Consider the following 22,312-nt stretch of genomic DNA (forward strand, 5'->3'; position numbering starts at 1 on the left):
TTTACTTGCGAAAACATGCTGGTAGTTTTATATTTCGTTCTCTTTTTGTATTTTTCTTCTTTTCTTTAGAACTATGTATGTTGTTCATCTGAATGAACATACATACGTTCTTGAAATGTACCAAGGAGGCATGAAATGTACCAAGGAGGCATGGCGTGAGACAGGTGAATGGTTTGAATCGTCTTTGTACTGTAACCCACAGCTGGCTTTCTCCATCCACACTTATTCAAAGAGGACGTCAGAGTTTTCAGATAGAAATACATGGCCTAGAACGGGCACGATTACGTGATTCCCTATTCTATCTATGTTAGTCTCTGACTCACAAACGCCGATCAGCGACATGCCACAGACTCTCATCGCTCCTTAAATGGGAGGTTAAGAAAAACTGCCAATCTTTGTTGGAGAGGGGTACCTAATAGTATGTGTCTCTTCTCCCAAAACAAAATGTCACCAAAACCACGTTCAAGTTGAAATCAGCCTCCATATTAGAAAAATTCAAATTTCTCCTGTCTCTGCCATTCACCTCTCTCTCTCCTCCCTTGTGTCTGGTATTATTTCAGGGAGGACAGTGGATGTGTAAATACTGTATTTAGTTGTGGAGGGTGGCAGGCAGAATCAGCAGATATACGGCTGATATTTACTTTACGCTTGTGTTAAACTGATAATGGTTGCCACGGTTACGGTGTCTATGGTAATTAGAGTGGCTGATTTGCTCTTTGTTTCCTCCTAATGTGCCGTGTTTCATGGTGGGCGTCGCTCAGAGCTTAACGCATCGCTGTCACATTTTCCACTCACATCTAACAGTGGACCGCTCCATTTTGCCGTAGCACATCCCCAGCCCCTCAGAATCCATAAGCCTCTATTCACGGTAGAGGTGGCCCTATTTTCAGATCTGGGATCAGTTTAGCCTCTCCTAATCCTTACATTTAGCCATTCAAGGAGACGGAGAGTAAATCTGAGTCCAGGGCTGTGTTCAGTACGTTTTTAAGTTCTGGAACGTTCAATTGAACAGAAACTGTATTGAACGACCAGTTGAAAAACAGGGAGGAGGAACGCTGTCAGCATGGCTACTGCCCTTTTTATGAGCAAACGTACCTCAAAGTCTGTTCAAGAATGTTTTGGGGAAACGTGTCGTTCAGTACAAACCGTTCCGCGACGTAGCAAATGTTAAAGCGAACTGAACGCACCTCTGATCGATCAGTGCATATGGGCAGTATCATCCATTCCACACCCCTCAATTACCAGCCATGCTTTACTCAAAGGGCTTTCCCCCTCAGGTCCCACCCACCTTCCGCTTATCTCGCTTCTGATTGGCCGAGACCTCCCAAACCAAATCCCAGGTTGCGCTGCCATTCGCTTACTCATTTATTTTTCTATTTCCTCCTGTACATTTTTGTTTGCTCGTCCCTCTTTTTCACCAAATCATGGATATAAATAAAATCAGATCTGATTCAAAGGGGAGGAGCATTGCTTGAGTGACATCTGTCAGTCATGTTGGGGGAAGAGGGGTTATTCGCGTCAATCATGTGACTCAATCAGCGCACCTGCACTTTGCCACACTGACCAAACTTTTTCCCCTTCTGTTTTTTCTTGTTTCATTTTTTCAACCGTTTTAGTCTTGAGTCAAGACATGGGCCTACTCTTTTGCATTTTTTTTTGCTTTCCATTCTGCTTGCGTATTCTGGGCTGATTCTTCATGGAATCTCACTGGAGCCCATCACACTTTTTGAGTGTGTGCGTGTCGAAAGTGTCTTAACACACATTTGCAGTGGACCACCCTGGTCTGCACTGTTTCGTTGTGTGTGTGTGTGTGTGTGTGTATAGTCTGTGGTTGAAACACCGCAGACACTACTCCAATCGGCAGTATGTATGTGTCTCTCTGCGTTTGTTTATCTTTTTGAAACGCATTCCAGAGGCTTTCCCCTTCTTTCTATCTGCATGTTTGGATTCTTGTGACTGTCTGTCGTTCTCTGACCAAAAGCTGCTTTACTATCCCCCCCCCACCAGCGACACGACCCAACTGACCGCCAGTCTCACTGGAGGACCATGCGAATGAACCAACGGGACCATGTTTGCAATACGCAGTCACTCACTTTTTCACAGACACACGCATACACACAAAACACACCACAAATGCACACGCGCACACAATGCATGAATAAAAACATTTCCTTTTTAAATGGCTGTTCTTATTGCGATCATTGTTATTGGTGTGTTTTTTTTTTTTACATAAGGGAGTTACAAAGTTATCTTTTTTGTTTCTCTTATGTGTGTGCTATAACTGGCAGTGTTTTCACTCTTTCTGGAACCTATTTCTCCCCTTTATTCTTTTAAATTAAGATGATATGCCATATGAGTAGGTTGTCAGAGATATGAGCTGTTGAGGGTTATCTTCTATGTATATTCTATGGGTATTATGAATTAAACTATTAACAAAGAAACAAAATTATATACATATAATAAATACAATTCCTGATACTGGTAAACTGTGTTTGTTGATTTTCTTGATGTATGACTTATGGTCTGTTCTTGTTACTACTGCTGAATGGCAGTGTGGATAGCGTTATAGAAATATCTTAGAATAGTAGTGAATTTATGTAGCTGTTAACGTGTCACAACCTGCTTATAAGAGCAATCTCCTCTCTCCTGTTCCAAGCCAAGCTGTCTGTCCGGTTGGACAACTCTTCTTACTCCTCTTCCTCTGCATGTCTCTGCATGCGTTCGGTATTCTCCGACAGGGCTCATCCTCTGTTTACTTCATCAAGGTTTGGGAATAGGTAAAGCAAGGCTAGACTTTAGTTTAATAGCTAATGCAGGATTGAGTGAGAGACTGCATTTGATATACTGGTTGGTTACAGAAGGCAAAGGGCACTAGCATGTCTTACATTTTAGAGTACCTGCTTCGACTGGACCTTGGATTGTGTGTGTGACCTCCGTTGAGGAAGGAATGCTATACTGGGGAGTGAAAGATTATTTCTCTAGCATACATGCTATGTTGTTGCTTCCCTCCGAATAATCTAGTTCAGTCACTCTTGTTTCCTACCTTTCAGCATTTCTATTGATGTAAACAATGCTGTGCTATACAGTGTTCTGCTGAAGTTGCATCCCTGTGTGTGAAAGAGCATTTACATAGCTTTTGACGCCTATCCTTTGTTAGGTACACTGTGTGTTTTGTGCCGGTGTGTGTGTGATAACTGAGTTTACATACCCATCCTTTGTTAAATACAAAGTTGCCTGACAGCATCGAAACCTGCCATGCATCAACGCTTGCTCACACGCCCTTTACCAGCCTATACTGTTAGCTCTCTCATATCTGTTGCTAGAGGTAACACCCATTCTGTTATCATTACATTCATATTCGCACCCATAAACGCATGTTATTTGAGGCTTGCTTTTAATGCATTTGATAGCTGCACTTCGTGCAGGATAGTTCCATCATTTTACATGATTACTTTATCGCAGACACAGTGAAAGAGTGAGTGTCTGTGCAACAAAACACAGTAAAGAGAGAGAATAACAATATGCCACAGGGTAGGGAAAGAGAGGGAGAAAAAGAGATGTGAGATGGACTAGTATTTCATTTACTGATTTTACAGCTTTGTGTGGGTCCCAGTGAGAGCGGGAACGAGGGAGAGTGCGAAGAAGATAGGGTTGACTACAAACAGAGCCCAGGGAGGGAAGGAGAGTAGCGCTAGGTGAGGTTATGAGTGCAAGTAATGGGAGTGACACCTTGTAAGAGACCTTGTGACACTTCCTTCGAATGCCTCCTTTGGTCGTACCTGTTTGTCAAGTCCTGTTTTTTTTTTTTACTGTATGAAAGTTGTTACAACATTCTGGTCTAGGCTGACTGGTGACCAATGGACTGACTGAGAGGGAGAGAGAAACCGAGTGATCAGAATAAGGGAAGGCGTAGTGGAGTGGAGGATAGAAAGAGAAAATAATTGTGTGAAAAAGTCGAGTGAAGTTTACAATATGAGCAGGTCAATTCAATGTCTTTAGATGCATTTGAAGAGGATTTGGAGTGGTTCCTTCATCGGTTGTTAGTTACCAGTGTTATGAAGCAGCTCGGCGGGGGATAGCTGAAAATATTCAAGGTATTTTATTACAACTTGCAGAACAAGGGGACTCATCTCTGGCAGGTTTTTTTTCCATCACTTGTAGGTGTCCTATTCATTTACTGTTAGAGGATCCAAGGACGTCTGCCTTTTAATCCTGAGCCTAATTGCCATCGGACACTTTTGAGGACTGTTTTTGGAGGGGAATTGATTATGGCCAGTTCCCTGTACTTTATCCTCCCGGCCCTAGGGGGCTACACCCTGACGTCACTCTACCTGTTGAAGAACCCTCAGATCCTCCACAAGAAGAAACGTGCTGCCTTCCACTGCACCCACATCTCACACAGAGGAGGTAAGGAAGGAACGGTGGAGGGATGTAGTAGTTACCTTGCAGCTTCACCTTTCCTCTGTAACCATTGATGTGAATGGGCTGGACTAGTGAAAGTGGAATGTTTGGAGCCTGTGGTGTAGCTGCAAGCAGGAGTACTGAGTGACTATTGATTTGGCCCACAGTCACACTGTATCTGGATAAATATGTGGCTCTGATCTGAACTATCCTGTAATTTCAAGTCTGTGGGGATCAAGGAAAAGCAGGCTATAGAGTGAGAGTCTTGGAGCTGGATATGACACTGATGTTCTTTGCTTTTCTCCTGATCTGTGTTGGCAGGAAGCGGCGAGAGGATAGAGAGCACCATGGAGGCCTTCACACAGTAAGTGACCAACCCTGACCAAACCTGACTTCAGATCAGTTACAGTGCTTATCATAAGTATTCACCCCCCTTGGATTTCTTCACATTTTATTGTGTTAGGAAGTGGTATTAAAATGGATTTAACTGTATTTTTTTTCAACGATCTACACAAAATACTCTGTCAATATTTTTTTTAAGTTAACGAGTCAATACATGTTAGAAACACCTTTGGCAGCAATTACAGATGTGATTATTTTTGGGTAAGTCTCTAAGAGCTTTGCACACCTGAATTGTGAGATATTTGCCTGTTATTCTTTTAAAAAATCTTCAACCTCTGTCAATTTGGTTGTTGTTCATTGCTAGACACACAGCCATGTTCAAGTCTCGCCATAGATTTTTAAGCAGATTTACAGTACCAGTCAAAAGTTTGGATACACATACTCATTCCAGGGTTTTTCATTATTTTCATTATTTTTACTATTTTCTACATTGTAGAATAATAGTGAAGACATCAAAACTATGAAATAACACATATGGAATCATGTAGTGACCGAAAAAGTGTTAAACAAATGAAAATATATTTGAGATTTGAGATTCTTCAAATAGCCACCCTTTGCCTTGATGACAGCTTTGCACACTCTTGGCATTCTCTCAACCAGCTTCACCTGGAATGCTTTTCCAACAGTCTTGAAGGAGTTCCCACATATGCTGAGCACTTGTTGGCTGCTTTTCCTTCACTCTGTGGTTCAACTCATCCCAAACCATCTCAATTGGGTTGAGGTCGGGTGATTGTGGAGGCCAGGTCATCTGATGCAGCACTCCATCTCCTTCTTGGTAAAATAGCCCTTACACAGCCTGGAAGTGTGTTGGGTCATTGTCCTGTTGAAAAACAAATGATAGTCCCACTAAGCCCAAACCAGATGGGATGGTGTATCGCTGTAGAATGCTGTGGTAGCCATTCTGGTGTGTTTTACGGTGGGAAATACACATGCGGAGATCATCCAGCAATTCGACCATGAAGGCCTGATTCACACAGTCCCCTCTGAACAGTTGATGTTGAGATGTGTCTGTTACTTGAGCTCTGTGAAGCATTTATTTGGCCTGCAATTTCTGAGGCTGGTAACTCTAATGAACTTATCCTCTGCAGCAGAGTTAACTCTGGGTCTTCCATTCCTGTGGCGGTCCTCATGAGAGCCAGTTTCATCATAGCGCTTAATGGTTTTTGCGACTGCACTTGAACAAAACTTTCTTGAAGTTTCGTATTGACTGACCTTCATGTCTTAAAGTAATGATGGGCTGTTGTTTCTCTTTGCTTATTTGAGCTGTTCTTGCCATAATATGGACTTGGTCTTTTACCAAATAGGGCTATCTTTTGTATACCCCCCCCCTACCTTGTCACAACACAACTGATTGTCTCAAACGTGTTATTAAGGAAAGAAATCCCACAAATGAACGTTTAAGAAGGCACACCTGTTAATTGAAATGTATTCCAGGTGACTACCTCATGAAGCTGGTTGAGAGAATGCCAAGAGTGTGCATAAATGTAATCAAGGCAAAGGGTGGCTATTTGAAAAATCTCAAATACATTTTGATTTGTTTAACACTTTTTTGGTTACTACATGATTCCATATGTGTTATTTCATAGTTTTGATGTCTTCACTATTATTCTACAATGTAAAAATAAAGAAAAACCCTTGAATGAGTAGAGTGTCCAAACTTTTGACTGGTAGCGTAAGTCAAAACTGTAAGTAGGCCACTCAGGAACATACACTCATTGGATGCTGCTGAGGGGAGGACAGCGCATAATAATGTCTGGAATGGAGTCAATGGAGTGATATCAACCACATGGAAACCAAGTCTTTGATGTGATTGATACCAATCCATTTACTCCATTCCAGCCATTATTATGAGCCGTTCTCCCCTAAGCAGCCTCCACTGCATTCACTGTCTTCTAGGTTATTGTCCTGCTGAAAGATGAATTCATCTTCCAGTGTGTGGTGAAAAGCAGACTGAACCAGGTTTCCATTCAGTTAATACTCTCGTTACAACACAACTGTATGTGAGTCATACTCTCACGACTTTGATTGAAGAGCTAAAATCACGCCTGACAATTCTTCTGCTCTTCACCTCGATGTCTGTAGGAACGATTCATGCCACAAACAAACATTTTTGGAACATGAGACTGACTTTTTGCCAACTAAACTGACCCGTTGTTTGCAAACCAATTCGTTATTCTATGGATTGCTTGGCCTGGCTGTAGCAATGAGTACGATGGCTAACATGACCGAAACGATGAAGGCTAACAAACTGGGTTCGGGACCATGCCCAAATGAATAAAAATATATTCACGTTTGTTGTCTTGTATGTGCTCGGTGCATTCTCTGGCTGCCCTCGCTCAAATCAGTTCGTGTGTGGGCCTAGATGACGTTTTCAATAACCGTGGCTTGCCCACGGCTGGCACTGTTCTCCTAGTCCAAGGCACAGGTTCTCTTGACAATTGTGTAGCATTCTTGTGAGGCCTTGACTTCCTCTCCCGGTTGCCTGTACCTCGGCTGAGTCTGAGTTGCAGGACGTGGAGATGGGCTTTGGTCGGAGCAAATGTCTTGTCTGCCTGGTCTTGGTGTATGCGGTAGCTGTCTGCACCCAACCCGGCTCCTGTGCGCTCTGTCGCCGGTTACTGGATGCTACTCGAAGAGAGAGGGCGGCCAGGTTCGGTGGGTACCCCCCGCCGCCTCTGTCTGCCTTGGTCTAGCACCGCTTGCCTCTCTTCCCAGATTCTTTGTTGATGAAGGATCCGGTCCCACTTTGGTGATCCGGTCCTACGTAGACCTTCGAGACCAGGCTAGCTAAACAAGCACTGCATTGCGTGCTAGCCACGTTGGCTAACTCGCCGAGGCGAGCTAGATATTACTTGATATTCCTGCCTTCCCATGGTGGAGCTGCTTGGGTAGCTCTCTTGTTTAGTATATGTAGAGTTAAGTCATTTGGTTGTTCTAAATGGACCATGCTGCGGTCAAAGAGGCTAGCTAGCTTAGACTAAAAAGCTTCTTGCCTAACGTCGGCTAGGATGTGTAACTTCCGGTGAGTGAAACTTACTAGCTTTCCCCCAGCACCTCCGATGAGGAAGCAGCCCCCGAGCACTTGGCTCAGGTAACTTCCGGAACGAGGATCCTTGGCACGGGTGTGAGTGACCAGTGCGCCCCTCTACAAAAACATTACTGTGACAACAGTGCCCCCACGTTTGGTTATGGTCCAAACAAGGTACTATGTCAGCCCTTGCCAGAGCCCCCGTGCCCCTTAAGTGGTTGGTAGCAGAGTCAAGGGAATTAGCAGGGTTGGACACGACCATGCTATTATCCCACACAAGTCTCTTTGGTGGTCAAAATCTGTCCCAGTCCCGATGGTGGTGTCCCGGCCTTTCAGATGGCACTTCACGGGTGGCTTGCTGTCTGCACCGACCAATGGCGCGCATGCGCAGTGTCACCCTGGATCATGCCAACACTGATGTCGGGGTACAGGCTACAATTTGTTGTGCGTTCCACACGCTTCTGCAGCATCATCATTTCGACATCATCATATCCTCCCGTCTCCAGAAGCAGGCAATCCGAGTGGTTCCTATGTCGAAGATCCAGGACAGCTGGTACGGATGGTATTTCCTGGTTCCGAAAAGGGATGGGACTGAACGTCCCATTCGAGACCTACGTGCCCTCAGCAAGCACCTCAGAGTCTACAAATTCGGAATGTTCACGAGCCGCCGGCTATTACAGCAGATTGGCTGGTATTACACACATCCATGCTACTGTCACATATTCAGTCTGTAGGCTTCATAAGAAACCAGAAAACAGCCATCTGACTCTCAGCGCATTCCGTTTCTGGGTCTTGAGCTAGACTCACTCACGTATGATGGCGCCAGAGGGGATGGCTGCCATTTTATGGACTCTTAACCAACCGTGCTATTTTGTGTGTTTGTAACTTATTTTGTACATAATGTTGCTGCTACCGTCTCTTATGACCAAAAAGAGCTTCTGGACATCAGAACAGCGATTACTCACCTTGAACTGGACGAATTGGTAAGGAGTCAGCGACGAGTGGCTAATCTGCCTTTGCCATCGATAATATTGGCCAACTTACAATCGTTTGATAATAAAATGGATGAACTACAGGCACGAATATCCTACCAACGGGACATTAAAAACTGTAATATCTTATGTTTCACCGAGTCGTGGCTGAAAGATGATATGAATAACATACAGCTGGTGGGTTATACACTGTATCGTCAGGATAGAACAGCAGCCTCTGGTAAAATAAGGGGTGGAGGTCTATGTATGTTTGTAAACAACAGCTGGTGCACGATATCTAAGAAAGTCTCAAGGTTTTGCTCGCCTGAGGTAGAGTATCTCATGATAAGCTGTAGACCACACTATCTACCAAGAGTTTTCATCTATATTCTTCATAGCTGTCTATTTACAACCACAAACCGATGCTGGCACTAAGACCGCACTCAATGAACTGTATACGGCCATAAGCAAACAGGAAAACGCTCATCCAGATGCGATGCTCCTAGTGGCTGGGGACTTTAATGCAGGGAAACTTAAATCTGTTTCACCTCATTTCTACCAGCATGTTCAATGTGCAACCAGAGGGGAAAAAAACTCTAGACCACCTTTACTCCACACACAGAGACGCAAACAAAGCTCTCCCTCGCCCTCCATTTGGAAAATCAGACCATAATTCTATCCTCCTGATTCCTGCTTACAAGCAAAAACTAAAGCAGGAAGCTGCAGTGACTCGGTCAATAAAGAAGTGGTCAGATGAAGCAGATGCTAAGCTACAGGACTGTTTTTCTAGCACAGACTGGAATGTGTTCTGTGATTCTTCCGATGGCATTGAGTACACCACATCAGTCACTGGCTTCATCAATAAGTGCATCGATGACATCGTCCCTACAGTGACTGTACGTACATACCCCAACCAGAAGCCATGGATTACAGGCAACATCCGCACTGAGCTAAAGGGTAGAGCTGCCGCTTTCAAGGAGTGGGACTCTAACCCGGAAGCTTATAAGAAATCCTGCTATACCCTCCGACGAACTATCAAACAGGCAAAGCGTCAATACAGGACTAAGATCGAATCGTACTACACCGGCTCCGACGCTCGTCAGATGTGGCAGGGCTTGCAAACTATTACAGACTACAAAGGGAAGCACAGCTGCGAGTTGCCCAGTGACACAAGCCTACCAGACGAGCTAAATTACTTCTATGCTCGCTTCGAGGCAAGTAACACTGAAACATGCATGAGAGCATCAGCTATTCCGGATGACTGTGTGATCACGCTCTCCGTAGCCGATGTGAGTAAGACCTTTAAACAGGTCAACATTCACAAGGCCAGATTACCAGGACGTGTACTCCGAGCATGCACTGACATTTTCAACCTCTCCCTGTCTGAATCTGTAATACCAGCATGTTTCGAGCAGACCACCATAGTCCCTGTGCCCAAGAAGACTAAGGTAACCTGCCTAAATGACTACCGACCTGTAGCACTCACGTCTGTAGCCATGAAGTGCTTTGAAAGGCTGGTCATGGCTCACATCAACACCATTATCCCAGAAACCCTAGACCCACTCCAATTTGCATATCGCCCCAACAGATCCACAGATGATGCAATCTCTATTGTGCTCCACACTGCCCTTTCACACCTGTCATTTTGGGGTATTGTGTGTGTATATGGGTGAGATTATAAATTTTTTTAATCCATTTTGAATTCAGGCTGTAACACAACTAAATGTGGAATAAGTCAAGGGGTATGAATACTTTCTGAAGGCACTCTAGGTCCATTATAAACAGTTTTGATTTGGTTGATTTTTGTATTTTTACTCAAACCACCCTCAGGCCGGATTGGACCCCCTCGTGGGCCGGATCCGGGCCGTATGTTTGACACCCCTGACCTAGATTCAATCAGATCAAGCATTAACCCACGCTAACCGACACCCGCATAGCTGGTGTTTTGGCTGTGTCAGAGCCGGGAACTGCATTGGAGCTGTCAAATCGGTGAACAGCTGCTCGTGTGGTCATTGTCACAAAGCCACACCCGTCCCACTCACATTAGAAGTTCAGAACTAGAAAGTGTAGGCTATATAGATATAATGAAACTCAAATTGAAAATCATTCAACAAAACGTTTCAGCCTAATCGATGTGTAGATTGTATCACAGTGTTGGAACTTGTAAACATGGCTACATGGGATTTCTACTAATGTGCCAATGTCCGCAATAAGTATGATGCCGGGAGCCACTGATTGACTCTAACGCAGTTCCACCTAGGACACCGTCAAAACAACAGCTAAGTGGGTGTTTCATCCCCCAGTGCGGTGGAGCAGGGTACTGGAATGCTGGAGCTGGACTGTCACCTGACTCGGGACGGTCATGTGATCGTGTCACATGACGAAAACCTCCTGAGGCAGACCGGCCATGATGTCACCATCTCCTCCCTAAACCTAGAGGTCAGAGGTCAAATGTATATTAAAACCATATAAATAGAATGTAAAACTCCCTGTGATTGTTGCTTGAGCGCTCTTTATATTACCAAAGCTATTCTGACCATAATGTGTATGTATTATAATGTGTATACATGTAGGCCCCCTTTATAATCTTTTCCATAAGCTGTTTATGAGCTTTTATAAGCTGTTCTATACAGCTTATTAAGCCAGTAGTGAGACAGTTCATTCATTTTGTAGTATAAAATACTAATTGTGTTTTCTTTTCAGGAGTTACCCCTGTATAAGGACAGACTGGAGGTCACGTTCTATGCAGGTATCTACTGTAGCACATACACTCTATGGCCAAAAGTGGTCGTCGAACATCTCATTCCAAAATCATAGGCCTTAATATGGAGTTGGTCCCCCCTTTGCTGCTATAACAGCCTCCAGTCTTCTGGGAAGGCTTTCCACTAGATGTTGGAACATTGCTGCGGGGACTTGCTTCCAATCAGCCACGAGCATTAGTGAGGTTGGGCACTGAAGTTGGGCGATTATGCCTGGCTCGCAGTCGACGTTCCAATTTATCCCAAAGGTGTTCGATAGGGTTGAGGTCAGGGCTCTGTGCAGGCCAGTCAAGTTCTTCCACACCGATCTCGACAAACCATTTCTGTATGGACCTCGGTTTGTGCACGGGGGCATTGTTATGCAGAAACAGGAAAGGGCCTTCCCCAAACTGTTGCCACAAAGTTGGAAGCACAAAATTGTCTAGAATGTCATTGTATGCTGTAGCGTTAAGATTTCCCTTCACTGTAACTAAGGGGCCTAGCCCGAACCATGATAAACAGCCCCAGGCCATTATTCCTCCTCCACCAAACTGTACAGTTGGCACTATGCATTCGGGCAGGTAGCATTCTCCTGGCAACCGCCAAACCCAGATTCATCCGTCGGAATGCCAGATGGTGAATTGTGATTCATCACTCCAGAGAACGCGTTTCCACTGCTCCAGAGTCCAATGGCGGCGAGCTTTACACCACTCCAGCCGACGCTTGACATTGCGCATGGTGATCTTAGGCTAGTGTGTGGCTGCTCGGCCATGGAAACCCATTTCCCGACAAACAGTTCTTGTGCTGATGTTGCTTCCAGAGGCAGAGTGTTGCAACCGAGGACAGACTGTTTTTACGCACTACCACTTCAGCACTCTGTGGTCCCGTTCTATGAGCTTGTGTGGCCTTCCACTTGGCGGCTGTGCCGTTGTTGCTCCTAGACGTTTCCACTTCACAATAACATCACTTACAGTTGACCTGGGCAGCTCTAACAGGGCAGAAATTTGACAAACTGACTTGTTGGAAAGGTGGTATCCTATGGCGGTGCCACATTGGATGTCACTGAGCTCTTCAGTACGGGCCATTCTACTGCCAATGTTTGTCAATGGAGATTGCATGGCTGTGTGCTTGATTTTAAATACCTGTCAGCAACGGGTGTGGCAGAAATAGCCAAATCCACTTATTTGAAGGGTGTCCACATACTTTTGGTGATGTAGTGTATGTCTCGATCAGACCGACAGCGTCATTGCATCAATGCTACGTAATAAATTCAATATTAAAACGTATTTAATTATGTAATCCAACGTTTTTTGTGGCTATGTGTGCAACAAAAGTTCAACATTCACCTTTTGCAACTATTTCTGTCAAGTCTAAGCATACAATTTTATGTATACGTTGCACCATACAGAACACACTGCAACTGCCTCTGCAACGCAATGCTGCAAGGCAAATGTAGCATTCCATTGGAAATTAATGTACTTCTGGTGTACCAAAATGGAATGACGCTGTCGGTCTAATCGAGGTAATACACACACAGAGACACGCACCCTGAATCATCCACCATACTTCTCTGACAGAAGTGGGTCGATGGCATAGACAAATGCTCCTTGTGAAGTTTCGCACCAATGTGTGCATGCGTATGTATATTCACTGCCCCACCCTTCTCCCTCCCATCCTCTCCCTTTCTTCCCTCTGTTCCCACACCAGGCCGCTACAGCACCGGTACAGACAGGAAGTTCACACTGTTGGAGGAAGTGTTCAGGAAGTTTCCTAAGATGCCAATCAACATCGAGATCAAAGAGGACAACAGCTTGCTGATGGAGAAAGTACAGGACTAAGCTGAATTGAATCAAATCCAACTTTATTTCAACTTTCAACTTTACATTGTTTTAAAGTGACCCAACTGAGCTGAATCCAATTAAATTCAACTTTATTTACAGAATATACTTTATTAATATAGCTGCGAGCAGCAATGAACGGGGTTCACAGCATTACAGAAAGGACACAAGATAGTTGGATAACAAAGCAAGCACTCTATCATGTAGGAACTATCTTCCTTTATGTGCAATCAGTGAAAGCATTACCATGGTTATCTCTCAATACCACAAGGATCTATTGTCCCACCAACTGGTCTAGTGCAGCAATCTAAGGTTAGTGACTTTATAGTCACACAGCTTCTAAGGACATATACATAAGGTTTACATACCAAATTTCATGGCCCCATGTCCATCGGTTCAGTTCTTATAGCCTTGGTGTGATATGGTGCCATCTAGTGGTGTAATGTGGCCGACTTTGAATGCAGCAACTAATCATTCTCCAATTCATTAGAGGCTAATTCATTGAGTCTATACCAAATCTGGAGTCAATCTGATTTATGGTTCGTGAGAAGAAGATTTTAAAAGTATTTTTAGCATTAGCATATGTGCTAACGTGTATTTATAGGTACAGTGCAGCCATATTTGAATGCATATGGTTCATGAGGAGAAGATGATTGCAGATGATTTTGAGCATAAGCGTTACATATGCAGAATTAGTTGTTAATAGTTTCTTTGTATTTTGAGATATCAATACCAATTTCAGTGTGGTTCATCTTAGAGACGTCCATGATAGCAGTTCCAAGTTGATAGGCCATTGTGATGTGGATTTACAAAGGATTTAAATGGACACGTAAACTCTGATTTTTGATTTGTCATTAACTCAGCCATCTCTTAACCAATCCCTTAGCTTGGTGTTATTTGGACTTATTGTTCATGAGAATACGTTTTTCATAGGTTTTCCAAAATTCCCAAGATGGATGAAAAAAATATCCTGATGGGGCCTTATGGGTCCTTGAGGCAAATTTGTTCAGCATGAGGAAAGACATCTAGGTCAAACGGGGCGGCGGATATGAGGGTTTAAGTGAGACCGCTTATAACAGTGCCACCTATAGGCCAATCGGTACCATTCCTTTTGACCAATTTTACTCATGGTCTCTAGTTTCTGTGTGCCAAATTAGAAAAAAAGTTACCAATCTATGCTTCAGTTATTTGACCATGTCAAGGAAATAATTATCTAAGAATAACCATAGGTTTCACAGCTTTGCTGAATGGCTAAGTCACAGACAACGAATAACTCCTCTCTCCCTTTCTGCCCCGGTCTCCAAACGTCTCTCTTCCGTCTCTCTCTTCCATTTCTCTCTCTCTCGCTCTCTCTCTCGCTCCATACCTTCTTCTGTCTCTCTCAGGTGTCCAACATGGTGAAACAGTATGATAGAGAGGACCTCACAGTGTGGGCGACTGTAGACTCTACCATTATGAAAAAGTGCTGCAGAACTGTAAGTGTCAACTAGGGGGAAATACAACAGGGACTCCAACTCCTATCCTAGGGAGAGATTTTTTTATTGCACTCTCTCAACCCACCCTCTCTCTCTTCCCTGTCCCTCCTGCTCTCTTCCATCCCGGTTCCTCTATCTCTCCTCTCACCACTCTCCTCCCCCCTCTCTCTCCTTGTAGAACTCCACCATGCCCTATAGTTTCAGTATGAGACGAGGGCTGCAGCTGCTCCTCCTTTACTACAGCGGCCTGCTGCCCTTTGTACCGCTGGGAGAGAGCTTCCTGCAGTTCTACCTGCCCCGCATTATCAACAGGTGTGTGTGTATGCGCGTGCGAGCATTTGTGTTTTTTTTGCGTATGGGTTCCAAAGTTAATGTGCTGATACAGTACCTATCTGACTTCGCCATCATCTGACTTCGCCATCATCTGACTTCGCCATCATCTGACTTCGCCATCATTTGACTTCATCATCTGTTATGGGTGTGTGTGGTCACATGTTTATCTTTGAGTATAGGTGCACACGGATGTGTGGTGACATAGAGCTTTCTATTGTTCTATCTGTCTGGCAACCCTGTGTGTGTGTGCGTGGTGCGTGTGTGTGTGCATGTGTGTCGTAAATTGTAACTGTATCATCTAATCTCATTCTATTTGGTGCAGGACATATATTCCTGAGGAGCGTCTTCTGAAGAACAGAATGGTCATCTATCTGATAGAAAAGTAGGTACATTTACTACAGTAACAAAGCAGTTCCCTTTCCCTACTAAAACAAAAGACCATATACAAGCTTTGATAAAAGATTAAACCATCTGCAAATGTTTAATGTTGTTCCAGATTAACAATGAGGAAGAGTCTATTCAAACATCTGGTCAACAGAGGAATTCAGGTACAGAGCAACCATCATCATCATTATCATCATCATTACTATTATCATCTTTATCATCATTTTCGTTACTGCCATCACTTCCTAGCACCTTCTGCTAACTTCTACCGCTTCAGTATGTCATGGCCCTTCAGTAGACTCAGCAGAGCTCCTGTTACATCCCAATTTCACTTATCTAGCCCTTTAAGAACTGTAGACACTGAGGGTGTAGGGCAAGGGGCAAACATAGGAGGGGGTCCAATCCAGTCCGATTTTAGTGCAATTTCTCTGTTATACTGATCTATAATGGGCTTTTGGATGATCAGTGGGCAACGGCCGGCCCCCCTACCAAGATGGGTCGTCCCGGTTTTCTGATAGACTGAGGTCACGCAAACTCACATTCAAAGTAAAACGCGGCATCAGCAAAGAGACCTGCTCCGACTCTGTCATCAGTTAGATAGCCAAGATCATGGGTCGTAAAAAACGGAAAGGGTGCCTATAAACGTAGAAAGAGCACATTCTACATTGTCACCTCACTCAAAACGTCCTATTATTTGGCCAGCTAAAACCATGATTTGGTCAAACAGTAAAGTGCATTATCCTCATGATTCCTGTAATGAAAGTGTCTGCCCTCCCAATGTGCATGTGCCCTCGCTGGGGCCTGCTGCTGCGATGAGTGATATGGCTCTCCCCCCATGCGCTCGAGAGAAAAATGCTTTCTAAACGTAGAACAACCTTCGTCTCCTTGTTCATGTCGAAGAGAGGAGGGTCTCAGCTTTCTGTAGGTATAATTATTTATTTCTCAACTCTCAATATTTAGCTCAATCGCAACTATTTTACAACCAAGATATTTGATATGGCTTTGAGATATGGAGCTCATGGGTAGTAGCCTAAAACTGCGATGTTTTTTTAGCACATAACATTTACTGTTGGATGAATACATGGCTACTAGCAGTGGGTATTATATTTAGAGTTAGAAATGTAGTTAATGTGCTTTTTTAGTAGTTTCCACTTCTTCAGGTGTTGAACCCCACATTAATTAGCCAATGATATTAGTTAGTGCACATAAACATGTATGTAATTCGTCTCTATTGAATAAAAATAAATCTGGAAATACTGGAGTTAAACCCCAAATTCATGACAATCACTGGATTAGCACATAAAAATAATATGAAACATGCATTCCTGCGTGGACGTGAATACCTCAGTAGTCTATTTATTATACTTCTTAATAAAGCACTACGAATGACTTTATAAGATGATTACTCGTGATTTGGGTCTGGAGGCCTGTTATATAAATTAATAGGGTAGGTGTTGATTCAGGGGAACACATATGATAAGCGCTCATTTGCAATATAGCCTAAGGCCTAGATTCAATCAGATCAAGCGTTAACCGGCGATAGCTGCACTGCTGATGTTTTGGCGGTGTCGGAGGTGTAACAACGTTGGAGCTGTCAAATCGGTGAGCAGCTGCTCTTGATTATTGTCACAAAGCCACACCCGTCCCACTCGCGTTAGAAGTTCAGAACAAGAAAGTGTAGGCTATATAGAAATATTGAAAATCATTAAACAAAATAATGAGGATTTCTATCAGCCTAATCGAAGTGGCGCAGTGGTCTAAGGCACTGCATCGCAGTGCTAGCTGTGCCACTAGAGATCCTGGTTCGAATCCAGGCTCTGTCGTAGCCGGCCACGACCGGGAGACCCATGGGGCGGCACACAATTGGCCCAGCGTCGTCCAGGGTAGGGGAGGGAATGGCCGGCAGGGATGTAGCTCAGTTGGTAGAGCATGCCGTTTGCAACGCCAGGGTTGTGGGTTCGATTCCCACGGGGGGCCAGTATGAAAAAAAAAAAAGTATGTATGCACTCACTAACTGTAAGTCGCTCTGGATAAGAGCGTCTGCTAAATGACTTAAATGTAAATGTAAATTAACATCTCAAATTCCAGTGTTTTAAATTATAAACAAGGCTGCATGGGATTTCTCTTAATGCGACTCCGTGCAGCCAATGGCAATGTCTGCTTTAGGTATAATGCCAGGAGCTGCTTGTGGATTTGACAGTTCTAACACAGTTCCACCTCCAACATCGCCAAGACAACCGCTATGCGGATGTTGGCTAAAGCAGAAGAAGCACAGAGTAACAGCAGAGAAGATGCTGAGACAGATAGACACACAACAGGGAGGCAAACAAAATAGCTAGAGCGGAGGCACAGTTATAGTGGTGAGTTGTATCTCCAGTGGTGCTTTTACATATTGTATTTGTTTTAAACATGAACTGGTTAAAAAAGAGGAGGAGGACCATATTTTGCCAGTCACTGGTACAGAAATGGTTGAGAAACGCTGTACTTTACTGTCAATGTTATGTGTCAGCACTACTGCCTGTGTCTAAGTCTAACTCACAGTGGATGCGAATGTCAGACAGAAGACTCAAGCCTGGTGTAGATGTACAGTTGAAGTCGGAAGTTTACATACACCTTAGCCAAATACATTTAAACTCAGTTTTTCACAATTCCTGACATTTAATCCTAGTAAAAATTCCCTGTTTTATGTCAGTAAGGATCACCACTTTATTTTAAGAATGTGAAATGTCAGAATAATAGTAGAGAGAATGATTTTATATCAGCTTTTATTTCTTTCATCACATTCCCAGTGGGTCAGAAGTTTACATGCATTCAATTAGTATTTGGTAGCATTGCCTTTAAATTGTTTAACTTGGGTCAAACGTTTCGGGTAGCCTTCCACAAGCTTCCCACAATAAGTTGGGTGAATTTTGGCCCATTCCTCCTGACAGAGCTGGTGTAACTGAGTCAGGTTTGTAGACCTCCTTGCTCGCACATGCTTTTTCAGTTCTGCCCACACATTTTCTATAGGATTGAGGTCAGGGCTTTGTGATGGCCACTCCAATACCTTGACTTTGTTGTCCTTAAGCCATTTTGCCACAACTTTAGAAGTATGCTTGGGGTCATTGTCCATTTGGAAGACCCATTTGTGACCAAGCTTTAACTTCCTGACTGATGTCTTGAGATGTTGCTTTAATATATCCACATAATTTTCCTTCCTCATGATGCCATCTATTTTGTGAAGTGCACCACCAGTCCCTCCTGCAGCAAAGCACCTCCCACAGCATGATGCTGCCACCGCCGTGCTTCACAGTTGTGATGGTTTTCTTTGTCTTGCAAGGCACCCCCTTTTTCCTCCAAACATAATGATGGTCATTATGGCCAAACAGTTCTATTTTTGTTTCATCAGACCAGAGGATATTTCTCCAAAAAGTATGATCGTTGTCCCCATGTGCAGTTGCAAACCGTAGTCTGCCTTTTTTATGGCGGTTTTGGAGCAGTGGCTTCTTCCTTGCTGAGCGGCCTTTCAGGTTATGTCGATATAGGACTTGTTTTACTGTGGATATAGATACTTTTGTACCTGTTTCCTCCAGCATCTTCACAAGGTCCTTTGCTGTTGTTCTGGGATTGATTTGCACTTTTCGCACCAAAGTACGTTCATCTCTAGGAGACAGAACACGTCTCCTTCCTGAGCGGTATGACGGCTGCGTGGTCCCATGGTGTTTATACTTGCGTACTATTGTTTGTACAGATGAACGTGGTACCTTCAGGCGTTTGGAAATTGCTCCCAAGGATGAACCAGACTTGTGGAGGTCTACAATTTTTTTCTGAGGTCTTGGCTGATTTCTTTTGATTTTCCCATGATGTCAAGCAAAGAGGCACTGAGTTTGAAGGTAGGCCTTGAAATACATCCACAGGTACACCTCCAATTGACTCAAATTATGTAAATTAGCCTATCAGAAGCTTCTAAAGCCATGATATCATTTTCTGGAATTTTCCAAGCTGTTTAAAGGCACAGTCAACTTAGTGTATGTAAACTTCTGACCCACTGGAATTGTGATACAGTGAATTATAAGTGAAATAATCTGTCTGTAAACAATTGTTGGAAAAATTACTTGTGTCATGCACAAAGTAGATGTCCTAACTGACTTGCCAAAACTATAGTTTGTTAACAAGAAATTTGTGGAGTGGTTGAAAAACAAGTTTTAATGACTCCAACCTAAGTGTATGTAAACTTCCGTCTGTGATAGGGTCTGGGCAGTGGCTGATAGGGTCTGGGCACCACTCCCCCCATGGTGGGGGGGTGAGTTGGTGGCACGAGCAGTGGTGTGGGCTGGTGTGGATAAAATGCCTGGGCCGAATTCTTGTCCCAGTCCACCCCTGCGGCCCAGCTCACTAATAATCACCTAAATGAAAGCTAGACAGTCAGGGAGCATCAGAAATTCCAAAAACGATGAATAGAGGACTATTCATAGCAAATTTTGACGGCAAGGACCAATTTTCTGTGCGGCGCTCTTGAACTTGTTGAAGACCGAATGTGCCCCCGGGTCAAAATGAGTTTGACACTCCTGGTGAAGGGACAGGTGACTGAAATAGAACCAGGGTCATGTTAATTTGAGAACAGCGTAGAAAAACGTTGCGCAACAAAAAAGGAAATTGAGCGTTTCTCATTGAATATTCAGATATTTTAACTCCCTGTTTCACTTTGTTTTGGACAATTTTCTTCTGTTTTGTACCTAATGAATATGACCCAGCCCTCTCACTCATATCCACCCACATTAAAAAATACTATAGTAATTATTGTAGTGTTTTTGCGGATTTTAGTATACTAGTAATCACTTAAGTGTTTTTGCAGAATGTACTATACTGTAGTATTTACGGTAGTGTTTTTGCAGGCATTACTACTAAAAGAGCATATTTTCCATAACCCGTAGGTAGGTAGGTAGGTAGGTAGGTAGGTAGGACTGGGGTCTGAATGAATAGTTCAGAGCTGCTGCTCTTTTCTATAACCTGTAGGGAACACAATATATGGTCTATACTTAGCATGTAGGTTTCTCACTTACAGTGCATTCGGAAATTATTCAGACCGCTTCACTGTTATGTTACAGCCTTATTCTAAAATTGGTTAAATAGTTTTTTCCCCCTCATCAATCTACACACAATACGCCATAATGACAAAGCAAAAACAGGTTTTTTGATATGTTTGCAAATTTCACATTTACATAAGTATTCAGACCCTATGCTATGAGACTTGAAATTGAGCTCAGGTGTATCCTGTTTCCATTGATAATCCTTGAGATGTTTCTACAACTTGACTGGAGTCCACCTGTGGTTAATTCAATTGATTGGACATGATTTGGAAAGGCACACACATGTCTATATAAGGTCCCACAGTTGATAGTGTATGTCAGAGCAAAAACCAAAAAGTGAAGGGGCCTAAATACTTTCTGAATGCACTGTATGGGTGGCACAAAATAGGATATGGGGGAGGGGAATGGGCATGTATTTATGCAAATTAAATACTGTAGTTCCTCAATATCTCTTTGAAGTCACATAGATCACATCATTACGCTCTTTTTGTTTACAAAGCCGTGCTCCACAGACTTCAGACTTACCTAACATCACTGTTAAGATTTAAAATAACTAGTTATCAAACCCTTTCACAGGTTTGGTTAACTCTGGAGACTCCTTTGGTGTCCAGAGTTAGGTAAATCAGCCTTTAATTTCTTTGCACCTTACTTGTGGAATGACCTACAATACACTTTAACATTTGAGGAATTGGTGCCTCAATGGCATTTCAGACTGTTGTTAGGGGACCTTTTTACTGAGGAATGTGTCTGTTTTTTATGATTGTGTTTTTCTTTTCGTGTATTGTTGTGTATAATAACGTGTATTTTATTGTGTATATTAATGTGTAGTTTAATGTGTTTATTGTATTTTGATGTGTATTGTGGTGCTTATACAGGGCTCATCTGGAAAGAGACGTTGGTCTCAGCATTGACTCTCTGTCAAAATAAAGGTTAAATAAAAAAATAGTATTCTCTATAGTGTTTTTGCGGACTGTAGTGTTTCTGCGGACATTACTGTAGTATTTACTACAGTGCTTATTTTTGCGGATAATACTGTAGTATTCACTATATTATTCTACAGTATACTACAACATTCTAAAGTAAAAGTACTACACATTATCAAGGGATACTACAGTGTACGTCTGGCCCTATCTGTCCTCAGGTGCACCTGTTCGTCTGCAACGAGGATCCGGACATCGAGGCGGCGTTCGAAGCAGGAGCCACAGGCGTCATGACAGACTACCCCACCCTCTTGACTAACTACCTACACAGACACAGGAATCAAGATTGACAGCCCAAACCTCCAATCAAACTACTGATTCCCAAACAGGGTTCTTGACTGCAGCTCAAGCTACCTATCAAGAGACCTCCACGCGTACGTTGTTTATCACTGAAAGAACCACACTGAAATCACAATTTTCCTTCACAACTCCGGTCTCCACCAATGAGCAAAAGGACCGTTCTGTGAGGAAGTTGCCTGAAAAGCACAGATCCAAGACCAGCGTAACCTTCCCAAATCCCAACCTTAACCATAAAACCAACCTCTGATCAATGTCTTTAGGCAACTTCATTCCATCAAAATAATTAATAATAATAATAATAAAAAATCTTTATAAATAAATAAAAAATACAACAAGAAAGATAATAAAAAAATACATAAAATAAGATAATAAAAAAAAGGGAGGCACTCACTA

At 43.2% G+C, this 22,312-nt stretch overlaps 1 protein-coding gene across 3 annotated transcripts; it reads left to right on the forward strand.

Annotated features, from left to right (window-relative positions):
• Nucleotides 1-2,726: 2,726 nt before the first annotated feature.
• LOC123491224 (lysophospholipase D GDPD3-like) lies at nt 2,727-22,269 on the forward strand. 3 transcript variants are annotated; one of them, XM_045221359.1, is made up of 11 exons: nt 2,727-2,777; nt 4,162-4,407; nt 4,723-4,765; nt 11,106-11,241; nt 11,506-11,551; nt 13,248-13,366; nt 14,764-14,853; nt 15,032-15,165; nt 15,509-15,568; nt 15,683-15,734; nt 21,781-22,269. In XM_045221359.1, exons 2-11 carry the CDS (start codon nt 4,269-4,271, stop codon nt 21,907-21,909), a joined length of 948 nt encoding a protein of 315 aa, XP_045077294.1. In that variant the 5' UTR covers nt 2,727-2,777; nt 4,162-4,268; the 3' UTR covers nt 21,910-22,269. The 3 variants fall into 3 exon arrangements, with proteins under 3 accessions (XP_045077294.1, XP_045077293.1, XP_045077292.1); XM_045221358.1 differs by lacking the exon at nt 2,727-2,777 and adding an exon at nt 3,270-3,325; XM_045221357.1 differs by lacking the exon at nt 2,727-2,777 and adding an exon at nt 3,362-3,695.
• Nucleotides 22,270-22,312: the final 43 nt, after the last annotated feature.

Source organism: Coregonus clupeaformis, chromosome 7 (genome assembly GCF_020615455.1).
Source record: "Coregonus clupeaformis isolate EN_2021a chromosome 7, ASM2061545v1, whole genome shotgun sequence".
Lineage (NCBI taxonomy): Eukaryota > Metazoa > Chordata > Actinopteri > Salmoniformes > Salmonidae > Coregonus > Coregonus clupeaformis.